The 19,148-nt window shown below is 36.7% G+C and overlaps 2 protein-coding genes and 1 long non-coding RNA gene across 3 annotated transcripts in view; 2 read left to right on the plus strand and 1 right to left on the minus strand.

The window, feature by feature from the left end:
• kalrna (kalirin RhoGEF kinase a) overlaps window positions 1-10,082 on the plus strand; it is a 197,354-nt gene extending 187,272 nt beyond the window's left edge. The window contains exons 58-68 of the mRNA XM_030124714.1: window positions 2,211-2,273; window positions 2,486-2,513; window positions 2,812-2,974; window positions 3,060-3,181; window positions 4,950-5,081; window positions 5,176-5,337; window positions 6,222-6,300; window positions 6,392-6,443; window positions 7,157-7,305; window positions 8,555-8,693; window positions 9,341-10,082. Coding sequence (XP_029980574.1) covers window positions 2,211-2,273; window positions 2,486-2,513; window positions 2,812-2,974; window positions 3,060-3,181; window positions 4,950-5,081; window positions 5,176-5,337; window positions 6,222-6,300; window positions 6,392-6,443; window positions 7,157-7,305; window positions 8,555-8,693; window positions 9,341-9,898 — 1,647 coding nt within the window. The 3' untranslated portion in view covers window positions 9,899-10,082. The remainder of the gene's footprint in view (window positions 1-2,210; window positions 2,274-2,485; window positions 2,514-2,811; window positions 2,975-3,059; window positions 3,182-4,949; window positions 5,082-5,175; window positions 5,338-6,221; window positions 6,301-6,391; window positions 6,444-7,156; window positions 7,306-8,554; window positions 8,694-9,340) is intronic.
• A 2,889-nt stretch (window positions 10,083-12,971) lies between these two features.
• Window positions 12,972-15,399, minus strand: LOC115412896 (uncharacterized). The gene is made up of 2 exons (XR_003934398.1): window positions 14,099-15,399; window positions 12,972-13,879 (listed from the first exon to the last, which is right to left on the minus strand). It is a non-coding gene; the product is annotated as an uncharacterized LOC115412896 (long non-coding RNA).
• Window positions 15,400-17,395: 1,996 nt separating this feature from the next.
• Window positions 17,396-19,148, plus strand: part of abcb6b (ATP binding cassette subfamily B member 6 (LAN blood group) b) — a 39,811-nt gene continuing 38,058 nt past the window's right edge. The window contains exon 1 of the mRNA XM_030125474.1: window positions 17,396-17,449. Within this exon, the coding sequence (XP_029981334.1) occupies window positions 17,396-17,449 (54 nt within the window). The remainder of the gene's footprint in view (window positions 17,450-19,148) is intronic.

The following is a 19,148-nucleotide window of genomic DNA, read 5'->3' on the forward strand; positions in this document are numbered from 1 at the left end:
AATCTGATACTAGACGTTTTTCTCTATCTGCAAAATTCAGGGAGTTGCGATCAAAAATTGGGTATTTTGAAAATCATGACCTTGAGTTTGACCTTTCAGAGTCATCAAAGATCAACAAAATTGGTACCAAATGAAAGACCACATTCGACTTCCTATAAGTCGATAACTCAAAGTTAGTCGATATCCATCTTAGTTTTCAAGATAGAAGCTGTTTTGTGAATATGCAAATTAGGCGCTTGAGCCCTGGTCCCTTCAGATGCCAATAATTCAAAATCTATAGATACATGCACGACAGATGGGGTAGGTAATGGATAGAGGATTGAATTTCCAATAATTTGGCATTAGTTTGAAATCTCTATATGAACAGAAGGGAAGTTATTAATGAACAAATTTTACATGTTAGAAACCAGAAGTTAAGCAACTTAGTTGTGAAATTTGACATGTGAGAAGGATAGAGGACAGAGATATTGAATGTTAAATTTTAGTATGATCGACAGACATATGAACTGACCAATATGCCCTCAGGCAAACAATGACCTGCAGTCGCTCTGATCTTAAAGTACTGATATGAAATAGAGGAATGACTAAAAAAACACCCAAGAACTACACTGGGAAACTAAAGCACCCTTCAATTTAAGTCTTCTTCTTTTTCATATGAATATTTTTGTATAAAAATTATGTCTTTCACTACTACATTAGGTGACTGATTGATTCCTGGCCTTGAGTTTTCTCATATTTATGAAATGGCGAAACTTGCATACAAGGTTCCTACAGTTAAGTTATATTTAAGACCTTTTTAGAACTACTTGGAACAGAATTTATTGTCCATATCACAGCCATAGTGGCAAAAAATTTGTGACTCCTAGAATTTAGGAAAATGTATTTATTCATTCTGACGCCTTGATTCCCACTGTTCTGAGTCATCTCTCACCAGAGGCTGCAAAGTTAACGATAATTGTTTCCTAATTTCAGTACAAATGATCAGAATGGAATGGGTGGAGGGGAGTCGACTAACGTTACTTTCTCTGCAGCTTGGACTTTTAAACACAACACAGCCAACATGTTTATGGCAACATAAGTGAAGACCTACCATATCAAATTTAATACCTTTTAAAAACTTTTTTAAGGTATTAAATACAGATTTTTTAAATTCAAGACTTCTTAAGACCTCAGGGGGGAACCCTGTTCATAGGATTGAATATTTTTTGTAATCATTTTTCCATTACAGGCTCCATAACTAAAATCAAATCTAAAAATACCACTTTTAAATGACTATTTTCTGTACCACTGTTTGTTTAGGTCTTTTCTCATGTAACTGTGTTCACATTTCGATTCGATTCAGTTGAACATTTATGAAATAGTTCAAAGCTGGAAAGTTAAGTTGACAGTTTGTACAAATCTTCATTCAGTCGTATATATTTAGTTTAGGAATAAAGGAAACTCTGACTCCATGATAAAGTGGAAATAAGTGCTGTAATGTCTGTGCTATACTGGAATCGACAAATGAAGGATGAAGTTCAGGTGAGATGAAAACATCATGACTGTGATTGGGTAAGACACGTGTCATTCAAACTAACTTACTAACTTTGGAACCTTTAGCTTTAGTTAGCGTTCAACCACCTCCTGGTTCATATTTTCCCATGTGGTTAATGGGTTAAAAATATATATTATAAGATGTATTGTCTAATGTTTCTCCAGTTTTGCAATGTCCATTAAAATGATAATGATTTTTCAACTTGGGGAAGAAAACATTTTTTAACCTGTTAGCTTAAGTTAGCATTCGTTTTGTTATCTGTTTGTCCATCTGTCTGTCCATCCAATGACATAATTGCATTGTCTGAAGAATGAACTGACGTGTGCACCAAATTTATCCTGTGGATGCATCTTGTCATGGAGCAGACAAATATTGAAAATAGGTGACCTTGACCTACTTTTTCAAGGTCAAATGTTCTTGTGCAGTTATAATATCTGAGCACTTTCAAATATAAATATGTATGTAATCAGTTTTACACAAAGACAATCTAATCTAAATTATAGGCCACTAACTTTCAGCACAGTCTTACACTATATTTGGCTGAGGGGGAATAAAATTTATATTTACCTAATGCTGCTCAGTGCTGCTGACTTCCCTTCTTTCATCCTCTGCTGTTCATTCTTCTTCTTCTGACCCGGTTCTTCCTCTTCCATCCTTTTCTTCCTCCGTCCATCAGGATGTTCATACGTCTGATGAGTCGGACTGTGACGACGACCTCGACCCAAAAACGGGAATGGAGGTAAAACCACAGATAAAACAAGTATCAGCTGGACCATCATGGATCTGAATGACACGGATGGAGAGTTTCAGACTTTCAGGAGCAAATGATGAAGCATTTTTATACAAAACATTAAGGATGTTTGCATCCTGAATCAGTAAATATTAAACCATTCTGAAAGACTACATTTGTAAACTTTGTAGATTTTAATCATTGTTTCGTCTGTTTTCCAGCTTCTAAACCCAAACTTCATTCAGGAAGGTAAGAGACAAACCAAACTAATGTGACATTAAAAACATCCATATGAATTCTATTTTTATGTCACACCATCACAATGAACCCAAACCATGTATTATTATTACTTATTAAAGTTGATATTTGTTATTATTTTATTATTTATTCTTATTTGCCTGAATTGATATTTCTCTAGTTTTTTTTTTTTGTTTGTTTCTTTTTTTATACCACAGTTTCCCTAGGGATTACTAAAGTATTCTGGTTCTGATTCTGATGGTAGTCCACTTTAGTCTAAACCTGCTCATACTCAGTTGTGTTGGTCCAGTGGCTCCAGAGTTCCTGGTCCCTCTCTCTGATGTGGTGTGTGCGTTTGGGGAGACAGTCGTCCTCTGCTGTAAAGTGTGTGGACGACCCAAACCCTCCATCACCCTGAAGGGTCCGGACCAGAACCCAGTGACCAGTAACAGCCGCTTCACCATAGAAATCAGGTAACGTCCAACAAGTCCATCACCATGGTGTAAGGTCAGCCCTGACCAGGGTCACAGTCTGACCCCTGTCCATGCTGTCCTCCAGGGACACCGGAGACATCCTGTTGAAGATCTGTAACCTCATGCCTCAGGACACCGGCATCTACACATGTGTCGCTGTCAACGACCACGGCTCAGCCTCGTCTTCTGCCTCCATCAAAGTACAAGGTAACACACATTAAAGGGCTCATATTTGTCTAAACCCACTTTTATTAGTCTGTGGTTCATTTATTTGTGTATTTGAACCCTAATAGTTCATACAGTTTGAATTTGAACCCTCCAGGTGCTGCAAAGTTATCTATATGTTAATTCCAGCAAAAATCGAGTGGATTTCTACAACCCATTTCAATTCCTGCTTAATTTGTTACATTTTATTACTAGTTACATCACGACATTTGCTCATATAAGGTCAAGACTTCTGACGAACATTTCTCAGAGTATAACATAATTGTTTGTCAGCAGCAGCGGTTGCAGTCCATACTGAATGTCCAAACTTCGAGCCGATTACCTAAAATGTTCAGGTGTTGGTTGTATTAACGAACACAAGTGGCTGAACGGGACAGAAAGCACGGTCAACCACCTGGAGGGGGTGGGGCCTGAAGTGGCTCATGTGCATTTAAAGGGCCAGCGCTCCGAACCACCTTTCTGGCGTCATTACTCAGAAATAGGGTTGAAGATGGACCTGTGGAGTTGAATTAATGAAGAATTCAGACCCAAGCAGAGCATTTATAGTTTATGGAGACCACAGGGAAATGTTCGAAAATGCAGAATTCCATTTAAAAAAAAGACAAATATTACTATTTTGAAACAGAGCAGTGTCCATCTGTTCACCAGCTGTTGTCTTGGGTTTGGTTGCTTTAGTTCCATATGAGCCAACACAGTGGACGCTTGTGCATCATCCCATACACTGACACCTATTGGCCAGTTGTGGGAAGTGCTTTTTTTATATACTCCATTGCATTCTGGCTCTTTTTTGAAGGAGGCAAAAACTACCAAAATCAACGTTTCACAGTTAATGTAAACATTTACTCATTCAAAACTTCAAAAATTCACTTTAAATACTCATATGAAGACTCTGCTATTGAAGAATTCCTGACAAAGTACAAGGATTTTATTGGAAATAACCATCCTGAGTCATCTACATACAGTAGAATTCAGTGAACAGACTGCTAATGTAAAGAAAATAATACAGACTTCAACACAAACTTCATGTAAATCATACACATTAAGCCTTTAGTTAACCCTGTCATGCATGAACTATGAGAGTCTTATGAATGTATTTTTCATGGAGTTCCATAAATGTCCACTCAGCTGGACGCCATGAGTTTAACTGGAAAGCAAAGAAATGTACGTATTTCACAAACCAATATCAGAAAATGAGGAAAACTATTAAATAAAAACATTTTTAATGCAGCTAATCTGATGTTTTCTCGCATTTTAACATATTCTAATACTAGTTTTTACTCCCTTTATTTATATATATATATATATATATATATATATATATATATATATATATATATATATATGTGTGTGTGTGTGTGTATAAATGAAAAAATAATATTAATAATAAAGAATAAAGAATACTTTAATAGCAATTACTTTCCACTTAAACATGTCAGTACAGATCAGTTTTATCCAGAACAGTAAAGTTACAGTAATGGTATGAATTACAATGTAAATACAGACACTGATGCATGGGTGACAAGGGATTGATTACACATTTATTGTAATATAAAATAAATCTGTGTAATTTTGACCAATGTTATTAATCCTCAGATGTTACTTGATGCTTCCATATTTTTTTCTACCTTCAGGGGCATCCTGATATAGAAGGGTTTTATTGTTTGTCACTGACTCTGTAACATCTTTAGTGGGTCCAGTCCAATCTGAGTGCCTCCATTGGTTTCCTGACTCTGTTGTTTGGTCTCCTCAGGTATCCCAGCAGCCCCTGGGAGGCCGGTGGCGCAGGAGGCCAGTAGCACGGCGGTGATGGTCCACTGGGCGCCGCCGGCTTCATCTGCTCATTGTGCCGTGAGCAGCTACACGGTGGAATACAGACAGGAAGGTGTGTTTGGGTGACAGTTCATCTGACGGAGATGCCGTTTCCATGACGACATACCCAAAACAAACTGAAACCTTGTCGTCTTTCTCGTCCTCAGACTCGTTTCTATGGCAACAGGTGTCCACCAGCAGAGAGGAGTGTGTTCAGATCGACGCTCTGATCCCTGGGGGTCATTATCAGTTCAGGGTACGGGCGTCCAACCGCTGGGGGGTCGGACCGCCGTCGGACGCCTCCAACATGGTCACGTTACCCAGCAGCAGTAAGAAACACGGCGCATGTACCGTAAAACACCACAGAAGAAGTAAAAGTAACAGTACTGCAGTGTCATGTTGTACTACAGTAGAACAACACAGTACAAGACAGCTTCATGTTAGTCAGCACTGAGCTCGCACATGCTCAGTTCACACGTTCATCTTGAGGCAACATTGTAATAGTGAAGTGATTTTTTCTTTTTTTGTGCGTTTTTGTCATTATTTTGTGTTAATTGTTTGTGTTAGCCCTGAGTCCGAAGAAAGTTTGTGCAACGGATAATGTTGATAAGAATAAAAAGCTTATTCTCATAGAGTTGAAGGAGGAAGTTTTTAAGGTAAACAAGTTTATACAATTTGTTTATTTCCTTTGCATTATGTTTTATCAGTAGATTAGCTGAGACTTCTTTGATTTTGGCTGGTTTTGGGTGTTTTTTTTGGGTGGGAACAAATCAATATTCCCCATTGAAATGAAGTGAAATTTAATTAGCCCCCAAAAAACCACCCAAAACCACCCAATAAACACTCAAAAACCACAGAAAACCACCCAGAAAACACTCAAAAGCTACCCAAAAAATCAACACAAACCCACCCAAGAACCACCCAAACAAACCCCGAAAATCCCAAAAAACCCATCCAAAAACACCAACCCCCCCCCCCCCCCCCCAAATAACACCCAAAACCATTTTTCCAAGCGCCAAGGCTAACCCTAAGTGAACATCTGTTCCTACGGTGCTCTCGTTCTGTCAGGTTCTACTGTAAACCGTCATGTTGCCCTAAATCTAATGTGGGTTCAACGTTTTCATGACATCTTCCCGTCATGGAAGGATTCTGGGAATGTTTTGTGTTTTCTGATTCCTGGAGTCTTAACAGTTCCAATGTTTATCCTGTTCAGACTCAGGTTGTGATGGAACCGGAATCCAGTGGAAAGAAAACTTTGAGTCGACTTTCAGTGAAATCTGTGAGATCGGGAGGTAAAACATGACTTTACTTAAATAAAATGTATATAGATGTTTCTCTGTTTTTGAATCAAACATGTTTGTTTTTTTTCTTTGTTTCCACCAGAGGAAGGTTTTCAGTCGTAAGAAAATGTCTCAACAAATCCACAAAGAAAGAGGTAGAGTATTAATGATTCGCCAAACAGTGGGGTATTGGATTATTTTAGCTATTTTTTGGTTTATTGGTGTTTGTTTGTGTCCTTTTACAGTGTAATTTTGGATCAGTTTATTTCTATATATGTTAGTATCTAATAAGCAGATGGTTTATATCATTATGCAAAAATTCCATTTTACTTTTTGCAAAAATTCTGTTTTTAACATTATGAGAGAAATTCCATTTTACTTGGTTTTTAATGTTATTTATGCAAAAATTCCATTTTACTTGCTGTTTGATTGTCCAGATTTTCTACTAGTTGTGTTTTTATACGTCGAATTTAATGTTTAGTGTGTTTATTCTTGTATTCTATTTTTATTCTTATATTCTATTTTTTACTGTGTGTTATGCTTCTGCTTCCGCACAATTTCCCAGGTTGGGATCAATAAAGTCTATATATTTATATCTATATCATTTAATAGAGATTTTATTGTATTTTTATGTTTGCTCTCAGTTTTTTTTATTTGTACTTATATATTTTATGTTACAATCAACTTTTATTTTATTTTTTTCTTAAATCCAGGTGATGGTTTGTGTTTAAGCTAAATTAAAGCATAAATGAAGTAGATTTTTTGTCTTTTTTTATTCCACATTTCATTCTACTGTGATTGCAGTTGAATTTGACACATTTCCTTTGACAGTTCATGTGCTTTATCAGTATTTTTGTCTCTTGTCCAGGTGGCGGTGAAGTTCGTCAGTAAAAAGATGCAGAAGAAGGAGCAGGTGGCCCACGAGGCCGACATCCTGCACCACGTCCAGAACCACCAGCTGGTGGCGCTGTTGGACACATACGAGTCTCCCACGTGTCTGATGCTGGTTCTGGAGCTGTGAGTCCGTCCACAGTCAGATATATGAGAGTTTTACTGCAGTTTATACAGTTATAGTATAAACGTCCAACACAAGACACTTGAGTGTTTTTATCTGTCTGTTCAAGAAAAATAAAAATACAGCCTGTATCCAGACACGTTATTCAGAAAATAAACCCAACCTTTTCCTTTGCATTCGATCATCTGTATCTTTAAGCCCCTGGTGTCCCACCCACAGAGGTCCTTCTAATCACTGACAGCACATAAGGTGGACAGTACAGTAGGAATGTCAAAAAGGTTCTTATACAGTTTATTTGTAACTTTTTTGGGTTTTTTTTTTTTTTTTTTTTAACTTTTTTTTTTAACTTTTTTAATATTTTATCAACTTGAGCCATAAAAAAAAAAAAAGAAATACTCAGCAACTGTTGTATTTTTAACCCTTTAAATGCTGTTTGTAATGTAAACAAACCATATTTTTTGATGCAAAAAACCCCCAATAACACAAAATCATTTTTTTCCCTAATATGCTGAATAAAAATGTAATTACTTTTCTTTCCATCCTGGCATATGTCAATGATTATCACCAACATTGGTTAATATGCATTATTATTTTTTGTACTCGGTCAAATGTTAAATGCTAAAATGTGTCAGTGTGTATTTTGTACTCACTTGGTAGAAGGGTGTTAGTGTAGGAATTTAACATAGTTTATAATGAGCTGATTTTAGTGGATGGGTCAGAATTTTTAAAAATCAAGCAAAAATTAACAACTTATAAATTCTGACCTAAAACAAATTGTGAAAAATATGACCTTTTATAACATCAAGTGCAAAGTGTGCACAATATGCTCACCTGGGTACCAGAAGGATAACTAATTAGAACCCAAACATCCACCGTGGACTAAAACCATCTACTGATCTAAACTGTTTAATACCTGTTGATCCATTAATCCTATCAATACATGGAAATCGTTGGTGTAAAATACAGTTCTTCATCTTTCCACGGTCATCAGATATGACCCATTTGGACGTTCAGAGGCTCCATAGTTACATTTATGGAAACACAGTCATCTTCTACAACATTGATTCACCAGTAAAACCCATGGAGTTGGATCAATGACAGTGGATGGAATAACCATTAAATTTACTCTGAAAAATGCAAAATACAGAGTGTAATATTATAATAAATGCTGATAAATCACTTGGGAAAGACCTGATCCGTCTGATTTAATGGCTAACTAACTGTATTTCTACATATATTTGGTGTCGTCAGGTTGGAGGATGGGCGTCTGCTCGACTACCTCGCCGCCCATGATGAGCTGATGGAGGAAAAGGTGGCGTTCTTCATCAGAGAGACGTTGGAGGTTCTGCAGCATCTTCACACCTGCAGAGTCGCTCACCTGGACCTGAAGGTTCTGTAGATTCTCAAAACTTTACCGATATTTACTAAATGTCGAAAAAACAGAAGTGTGTATTGTCAGTTTTTCCATTAAATCACAAATGCGATGATTTATTTATTTATTATCGCGAGATGTCACGAGAAGTCATTCCATAAACATGGCAACGAACATAAATATCACGTTGATTTACAAATATATTTATTATTATTACATATTACTTCTCTATCTTGTACTAAATTAAAAAATGATTGGGTTTCCTGGTGTGTCCACACATACTGCACCATGTGGGTTTTAAAACTCTTCTTCTTTGCTTGTTGTAACGTCTGTCAACATCCATTTTTTTTGTTCATGTGATTCTAGTTGCACAAAAAGGTCTTTCCATTGCAGTTTTGCGCGACATACCAGTTTCGCTACACCCAAAAAACCACCTCTTGCCAGCACAAAAACTTTTCATCGAAAAATGAGAGTTTGGGTGAAATTTTCTTTTTCCCATTGAGCAAATTTTTATGTGCAAGTCATATTTGTGCAATTTGAGGGTCAATGGAAAAGCGACTATTGACATTAGGATCCACCGCTAAATGTTTGTTCTGGGTTTGGATTGGTCTGATCCGGTTCTGTCCGTGACCCAGGTCTGTGTTCTGTCTGATTTTCTCCTCCAGCCTGAGAACATCATGGTCGACCTCCGCTCTGCGACGCCGTCCGTCAGACTCATCGACCTGGGCGACGCCGTCCAACTCTCTGCCCACCGCCGCTACGTCCACCTGCTGCTCGGAAACCCAGAATTTGCTGCACCCGAGCTCATCCGGGGGGCGCCGGTGTCCGTGGCCACAGACGTGTGGAGCGTGGGCGTCCTGGCCTATGTGATGCTCAGCGGCGTGTCCCCGTTCCTGGACGAGTCGCCAGAGGAAACCTGCGTCAACATCTGCCGCCTGGACTTCTGCTTCCCGGACGAATACTTCAGCGGCGTCAGCCAGGCGGCCAGGGACTTTGTGTCTTCGGCACTGCAGCAGGACCCCAGGAAGAGGCCGAGTGCCACTTCCTGTCTCCAGCACCCGTGGGTGGGTCGTGGCGGAGCGCATGGTGGGGAGTATTCCAAGACGCCTCTGGACACGTCACGGTTGTCCACGTTCATCGACCGAAGGCGGCAGCTGCACGACGTCCGACCCATCACCAACATCAAAGGGCTGGTGAGCAGCAGCATGGGCAACACACTGTGACCAGGAACCAGGACCAGGACCGGAGGGAGGTCCACCTCAGACCACCATAACACTATCACACCAGGGACTAAGGGTTCAGGAGCATTTAACGATTCTGGGTTCAATAGAGGTTTTTCTAGAACAGGGCTGTTCAGGTTCCACATTCAGACCAGTATGATCTGAAGTGGATCAGAACCAGTAAAACAATAACTGAAAAAAAAATCTAATTACATTATGAAAATGTTTACATCTACAAAATATCCTTTAAAAATGTGAATAACATGAACAATCTGAAATTTCTTAAGAAAAATAAGTGCAATTTTAACAATATTTTGCCTCAGTTTATCATTTATACATGTACATTATAACTTACAGCTCACAGTGGATCTACAAATACACAAAACATTTAATAACAGGCAGAATATTAGTACAATTACACTTATTTCGCTTGATTTAAGGTTGCTCACATTTTTTGTGAAAGGATAGGTTGTAAATATAAACCTTTCATGTAACTTTACTTCTTTAAAACAAAGAGAACATTTTGGAGTGGTCGAGTCTGGTTTTACTTGACAGAACATTTCAAAACTGAAAATATCAACATTAACATCATGATTTAGGTTGAAAACATTGTGATCCCCCACCACTGGGGCTGAACAGAAGAAACATGTCAGATATATGACTGTTTAATTGTATTTATGGTTTCGTCTGATCTTTGTTTTACCCCATTTCATGACAAAATGAAACATGCTTCATAAATTCACACAATATGAGCTTCAACTTAATCATATTTAATGAGAACAATAGAATTAAGATGGCTATTGTTTCTCAGTGAAGGTAAATGGTATTCTTTTCTTTTCCATCCAAACCCAGAACTGAAAGGTTCCGTCAAACTGTCAGTTCTGTTTCTACAGATGAAGATGAGGAAGAACATTAAGTCTGTTTTTTTTTTTTTTTTTTTTTTTTTATGTATTGCCATTTTAGTGTTTCAAAGCACAATAAACTGTTCATACAACTCCAGATTTTAACAGAAGCTAAAACTCACAACTATCAGAAAGTTGTGTCCAAACCATAAACCTGATTTGTCCTCCACATGTGAAAATAGTGCTTATTTGTTACAAAACTAAAATGTGTCTACAAATGCCAGCTTTCATATTTTACAGGTGGAATAGAAGAAACAAACGATTTCTTACTGAATAAATACATGTTCTTCTTGTGTACAATCTCCAGCCACCAATATTTTTTTTTAATTTAAGAAATATACATTTTCAAAAAATGTTCTAATTTCCCCCTGATTTGCACTGAGCTCACTAGCTAGCAGTAGTTGCTATTAAGTTGCTAGGAAACGTTAGCTCATAGATACTAGAGGTGCCTTCAGTCAGATAGTCAGTGGTTAGCTGCTGTTAGCTGTTAGCCGCTGTTAGCGAAGTAGCAAACATTAGCCACTGTTAGCTCGCCATCTAACATTAACTCAATTCATCTCAGAATTATTTATTTGTTGTTGTTTATGACAAAATTATCTGAATTACTGTCATCTTTTGTCAGATTACTTTAGGTTCATTACTGTTTGCTCAATAACTAATTTTGGCTACTGTCAATTTACTATTAACTTGCTAGCTTAACATTAGACACAGAAATCTTGCTAGCTAACATTAATAGCTTGTTAGCTGTGCATTTGACTGAAAACATCCATTTCTTACACATTAAACTAAGTTTAAACCCAATTGCTTATTCCATAACCACAAAACCCAAGGGTAATATTATATTAATTATCTTTAAAATCCCAGAAATGGCTGTAAATTGCTCGTTATTGGTGACAGGAAGTAGCATTTTCACAATGTGCAGAACAAATAAGTAGAACCCGGATATAATCAACTCCACAAAGTTTAACCAGGAGGCCACACCTTTATATCAGATAAATGAATAGTGATGGATTTTAACAGGCCCAACTCTGTTCTTTCTATGCACGTTTTTATTTTTACGTTAAAATGACACTTAACAGATAAATCTGATGTTAAAATGTGAATTGAGACGAGTATTTGAGATCAGATCAGGGCATTCGATCATTTTCAGTGTGATTTAGAGAATAATCGGTGTTCATTTGGCTGCCTAATATGACTGTCTGTGTCTTAAAGCCATAAAGGATGTTACTGAAAACTACTGAGAACTACTGAGAGATGAGATGTAATGATCACTCAGCCCTCTATCATACCACGCCTCATCTCTGCTCCTAGTTTTAATCAGAAACCTGAGCTCAGAAAGAACAAATATTACACTCTATCCATCTGAGCCTGATACAGTGGGACATCACCACAGGGGACATTGTGGATATTTTCATTTCCCATCACCATCAGACTGAAGAACAGCTCCTGAACTCCTGAACTAAACCTTAAGCATCAGACGGACCTTTGGTTTTTCGATTCCTGAATGTGGACTGAACTGTGGTTTACATTCTGAACAGAGACGACCAGCACAGAGTTTACATCTGCTCTGGACTCAACTGTGCTGGACTGAACTGATGGGATTAAATGGGACCCACGGGGACTGGAATCCTTGTTCATATCACTGTTTACAAAGCTTAGGTCATTTACAACAGTAGAATAATCAGGGATAAAACCTGCATGTAAAACTCACCAGGGACGGTTTAGAAATCAGGTTAGAAATGTGTCTATGATCTTTCTAGATCAGCAAACCTGTGACGTTTGGTGTTTGTGTGGACGATGAACTCCACTCTCAACATTGGCTTGTATTCGTCTTTCAGTGACTTTAATATCCTGCTGCTGTGGCCGACACACACAGAAGACTCTCCTGTCATTTCCCGTCCAGTTTTATCTTTCTACCGATGAATGTAATTTCTCGTAGAATGTGTCCTGCCGTCACAGCGCTGTCCTGGAAACGCTTCGACTTCCATGGCCCCCCTCCCTTCCACACATATTCCACTGAGCATTTAGCATCGTACAATAGCATTTACGTTGTTCCTGCAGAACAGAACGTGGTAGTTAACGGATCTGGTCGGGTACCGGTGGACGCCGTTCTAGAACGTCCATCTTCACTGCAGCTTTAGCCCCTTTTCCACCAACATTACCAGGAATTTTTATTACCCGGAACTTATTTACCTGGTAAAAGTTTTCCTAGTAATCTGTGTGGTTTGTGTCTCCACCACAAAGTTCCTGGAAATTTATTCAGATCAGATTCAACTCTTGCTGGATTTCTTTGGATTGTATTCTGTAAATACGTTCAATGAGTTCCTGACTGTTATCAGCATATTTACCGAATACACTTTGTAACATATTCAGATGGACAGGTGGGTGATTGTAATATTGTCAGAATACTCTTATAAAACCGACTTTAAACACTCAAAAGAGCCTATTTGCCAAATGGATGTCGTCATTTTCCAGTTCTTGTAGCTTCTCTTCTTTTGCTCCATTTTCCAAATGATCAAAACACAAATGAAGCAAATCTTGTAGAAATGGAATAAACAAGTTTACAGATGCCACTGGATGAAACATGGATGGTGAACAGAAGTGTGTTCCACCGATCAGTGTTCTTCAGCATATAGCCCCGCCCCCCAAGAAATTCACAGAATCTGAAAGTCTAATCCCTCTACCAGGAACTGTTGTCAAGGAAGGTTTTTAACTGGGTAATTTAAGTGAAAACATATCGAGATTTTCAAAGTTCCTGGTAAAGTTAAAGTTCCTGTGGTGGAAAAGGGGCTGTTGAGATGTTAATTTATCCTAATAATAGATCCTTTTGGTTTAAGATTCATCTGAATGTGATATTGGTTGCACTTTTAACCCTTGTCATCCACAGATCATCTCCTCCACCTTCTGTATAATCCAACAGGTGGTGTTTCTAATGTCAGCCTGTTAAAAACTGGATAATCAATAACTGGATAATCAATACTAAACATGACATTGTACAGAGACACAAAGTGTTTAATATTAAACAATGAAATAAGTCAGAGAAAAATTGCTTATGCATGAAATTTAGAAATAGAAGATATGACTTTTTTGGGGAAATTGCAGTGTTTACAGCAGCAGAAATACAAAAAAAAAAAAAAAACATGCAGAAAGAAACACTGAAATATGAAAGATAATGTGCTATTCATATTACTTGTTCTGTACATATATACATATTATTTACATATTTGCAATAAATATGAGTTGGTTAATTAAATAGATTATCAAAATAAATATTTCCATCAGTTTTCAACCGCTACATCACATGGAAAATAAAGTTTTCATGGGAGACTTGGCAGAAAATTCATACTCTTATGTATAAGAATTAATAAAAATCAAGCATGATGAAAACAAATATGTGTCACTGTAGAGAAGGGAAGATATGTGACACAAACATAAATCTGAGAAATTTCTTTGGAGAAACTCCCCAAGAAAACTAAATTCTTAGATTGTAGATCATGTGTAATATTTGATACAAAACAGGAGAAAACCCAAAAAGCTCATTGAACACCAACTGGAGAAGGAAAATCTGTAAATGTACATGAACCATTAAAACCAGAATGAACCATGTGGTCACATACTACCACTGATTATATACAGTCCATGGGGATAAAATCTATATTTTTTACAAATATTTTCCACATCATCAGGGCTGAAATGTAGTTTAAAAAAAAAACTCAAGGCATGTTTTTATGGGCTCTTAGCACTTCCTCTATTTTCTGTCAATATTTAGGTTAAAAATTTCAGTGACTTATTTCTATGTTTAATTTTACTCAAAATTACAGGTTAATTTTGGTAACTAATAGACAATATCTCATTCAGAAAAAGCTTATTTCCACAAAAATAAACATTTTTTTCTTCAGGTGCTGCTTCTAATGGGATATTCTGATAAAAAAGTCGATCACTGAACTTATATTTATTTGATATTTAACACTTTGTCTCTCTGTTCTTTGCCTTTTCGGGACTTTACAGACTGTGTTGAATGTAATCCTGCCTAAAAGATGACCTGTTACTATGGCAACCATTACAGCGAGGATAGATATGAAACATCCCAGAGGTTAAAGGTCACAATTCAGGTTCAATTTAACGAAACAAGACGATGGATGATGTTTGTGACTGGACATAAAGAACCTGAGTTTCATTATCTGTGGATGTTTAGGACGTTCAGCATCTTCGTGACCTTCTGATGCAGCTTTCGATCGTCACCTGTTGGCGAATATTCACCTACAGTCTGGACTTCTATATTCATGGCTATTCTTTGGTTGGTCTGCTCCGTCTCTTCTCTGAACACTGGGTTTAACTCTGAGGAGCAGAGGAACATCTCATCCATTCACTCTGAACTTAAGGTCCAATCCACCGCTTGTACATTTGCTCGCAATCCCATGATGCATCTGTGTAGGCTTGGATCCACGCCGCGTCCTGACCGTGTCCGTGCTGAGCTTTGTAGACGAACGTTGTGGCTTCATGTAGCTGAACGGCTGCTTCCTCTCGACCCCGATGACCTGCTGGTTTGTTACTCTTTACTAATAAACAACCTGCTCGTTTTTACGATGATGCCTCAGACTCCGCCTCCTCTTTTCTCTAAACTCTGCTTATGTAAAATAATGTTTAAAAGGAAATTAAAATTTATCCACATGAATTGATAAGAATTTAAACCATTTATTACTAAATAGGCTTCCATTTTCTGAAAAAAAAAAACAAAACAAAATAAGGTAAATTAATCACTAAATTAAGCTAAATTTTATCTTGAACTTTAGTAGAAACCTATTTTTTTGTGAAATACTATGTGAATTTAACTACATTTTTTGGTAAGTATTTAGTAATTATGGATCAACTGTTCCTGTTAAATTAATTTAATTATGGCCCACTAGTATTTCTGCTTCTGATAAGTACATTTAATTTGCTTAATTTTTTAAAATTAATATAAAAAACACATTTTATATTAATATTTACTTCTTTTTTTCTGACTTCTTTTGTGTCAAATGTTAAGTAGATGATCTGAATACCCATAATTTTTTACTGACATTAATTCAACAGCTGAAGGAGACAATTCTCACTGTTTTTTAAAATATAGACAAATATTTTCACAATCAGCTAGTCTGCTGATCTTTGTACTGAGTTAATGACAGTAAACACATAAAACCTACAACTAATAATAAATAGGTGTAACAGTAAACAAAAAGTAGTGATATTAATTTCATTCCTCACATTTAGGCTGCAACAAAGTCAAGAAAATGTTGCGATTTTGCACCGATAATGAGTTAAAATAAAGATATGAAACATGATAATGTGATGATTGGATCCAAAAGGACCCAGGAAAGATGGGCCAAGGACCACGAGTTAGACAACAAACTGACTGAAATGTTCAAAACAATGTTTATCAAATAAAGATTGGAATAGATTTGGAGATTTAACAAAAGGAACAGACTTAACATCATTCATACAGACCTGATACAAGTCCAGAAGCCAGGATCTGTCATAGTGTTGGTCAATGTTTGTCCACTTTACGTCCAGGCTTTAATAATTTGTTAAATATGGTCCAGTAGTGTCCGGATCAAGGTTATAATAGTTTTGGATTTTTCATTATAGTTTAGTTTTATTTAGTTTTGACTTTTTTTCTCTAATTTTGTTAGTTTTAGTTAGTTTTTAGAGCAGATTTGCTAGTTTTTATTAGTTTTTGTTATTTTCTAAATGCTTAGTTTTAGTTTAGTTTTAGTTTTTTTTTATATCTTTTATCTTCGTCACCGTCGAATTCATATAAATCCCAGACAGGATTCTGCTGCTTTCTCCCAACTTTAGTCTCCATGTTTCCAGGTAGAGTGGGGACCAGAAGACGACTGGAAACCACAGGTGAACACAAGTGACAGACCGTTAAATATCATATGGTGCCACTAGCTAAAATTGCTTGAGGGAAATAAATTGATTTCATATCAATACGACATTGACAAAGACGAAAATGAAGGGAATTTGATCCATAATTTTTCTATGTTTTAGTTAGTTTTTTAAACACACAATACAGTTACAGTTAGTTATTGTTTTTTTCTGTTAATTATAGTTTTTATTTATTTCAGTTAACGAAAATGTTTTTACAATTCTAGTTTTCGTCATTTGGTTAGTTTTCGTTAACAATAATAACCTTGGTCCAGATTCTCAGTATCCAATGAACTGATAGTGATTTGTGAGATATTTCACATTTCTTCAACTTCAACACATCAGTACGATGAGGACGCCACCGTTTGAACTCCATCCTGAGTGTGACATCACAGTAAAATGGCCACCGTGTGCATGCCGTCCACTATGGTTTTGTGTTGTTGTAATGACTTTGTATGTGACACTGACCCGGGTTCAGAGGCAGAAAGCAGAACGCTGACTGCAGCTGCTTTAAGCCCAAGCAAACACAAAGCAGCGCAGTGTGACCCCACATTACGGCAGCTTAAACTCAACACACTAATGCACATTCACGTGAAATATTCAGCTCAGATCCAGTAAAACCAGCACAAATCAAAGACACAGTTTGACTGGAGCTGAATGGGAAGGAAATTAGGTTTATGTAGTGAATCAGATGGACGATGACGGCAAAAAGAGACGACGACAAGGACAAGTTGTCAGTGTTGAGGTAATTTAAATTCTACTTTCACTGTGTTCACTCTGCACCGTGGGTTTATTTAATGGGGTTTATGGTGCACCCATATATTAATTTAACCCTTTCATGCATAGTGGTCACTCCAGTGGACAGCTGTCCTCTTGTAAATTCATGGGTTTTATTGTTTAAGTTGCATATCAGCCAACACAGTGGACACTTATGCATCATCCCAAACACTGCAATTCATACTGTTGCTGTAACTATGCTGTTCTTGATAAACCTGATCTGCAGTGACATGTTTTAGTGTAAATCAACAAACAAAACAGTTTTGTTTTTTTGTTTTTTTCATATTACCTCCATGAAGTGAATAATAGCTATTAGAGTATCTTAAAATGTGTGAAATTATCTGATAAGCAGCATAAAAATGTTTTTATTGCATAGTTTTCCATATCACTTTCTGATATTAAGTTTTAAATACATGTTTTGTTGCGTAAAAAATTAAAAGCATGGTGTCCGGCTGAGTGGACATTTTTCTAACTTCTTTAAAAAATAAATAAAATTAAAAATACTGGATTGTATTGTTTTTTTCATGCCTAAAGAGGAATAAAAACACTCAGGAAAAATATCTTGACTAAATTTCTCATAATTCATCCTTGAAAGAGTTAACCAGTCATTAATGAGAGTAAACTACAGATGAACCTGTGATTCTCTTCAGTCTCAGCTCCATCCACTAGGTGTCACTGTGCCCAAAGTGTCTGTGTTTTCAGTTCATCTCATAACAGGAAATTAGCGGCTAAAAGCTATACATCAGTGCTACAAAAGTCACTCCAGTTTACAAAGTTAAGTATCCCCTCTTTGCTACATGTAGTTTCAGAGTTCTTATTAATGAGATTTAAGCAAAAAGAAGTGGATAAAACGTGCTTTACTGTTCTTATTCTGTCCATATTTTAAGTAGAATATGGAGCTAATGCTAACGTACTGAATACACCAGTCACATCGGCTAACACTCATATTTAGCACCCTTCAGACATTTCAGCCGCTCTATAAATGTTAAAATACAGTTAAAATACATTTGTGTTCAATGACAGTGATGCCAACTTTTTATAATGTATAAACACATTAAGTGGTAGTGGGTAGATCATGTAATTTAAAATGACGCAATGCTAACATTAGCTAATGTAGCTAAAGGATGCTAACGGGCCACGAAAGGTCTAAATAAAAAAATACACTAATATCACGTTTTTAATTTCAGCTACAATCATTTCCTCAATATTATAGTTTCCCTTATTTTCCTGTTTGTGTTTACCTCCATAAAGTAAGAGTTGATACAAATATTTACTGCGGTCAACCCAGCCCTTAGTGTTTTTCATGTGCGCTATTTATCTGATAAATTACGGTAAAGTAGGTTGGCTAAAACGGTTTGAATGCTATTTTTAACATGAAACAAAATCTTTTTCCACCATAAATATTTCAAGAATCTAGTATATTTGGTATAAGTACTTCATATAATATTAGCACAAACACTATGAACTACTTTTACTTTGTTCTTTTGGAGTAATCATACTCTAAAATCCCTTCAAACACACTAATAACGGCTAACTGATGCTAATTAGCACGCTAGTTGACAGACCATAGAATTCAATACATATCAATGCTAACATCAGCAAATGTAGCAAAGTTCCTCTGGTTATTCTGATTAAACTCCAGTAAACTTCATGTTAGAATCTTTTGA

This window comes from Sphaeramia orbicularis, chromosome 21 (genome assembly GCF_902148855.1).
Source record: "Sphaeramia orbicularis chromosome 21, fSphaOr1.1, whole genome shotgun sequence".
Classification (NCBI taxonomy): Eukaryota; Metazoa; Chordata; class Actinopteri; order Kurtiformes; family Apogonidae; genus Sphaeramia; species Sphaeramia orbicularis.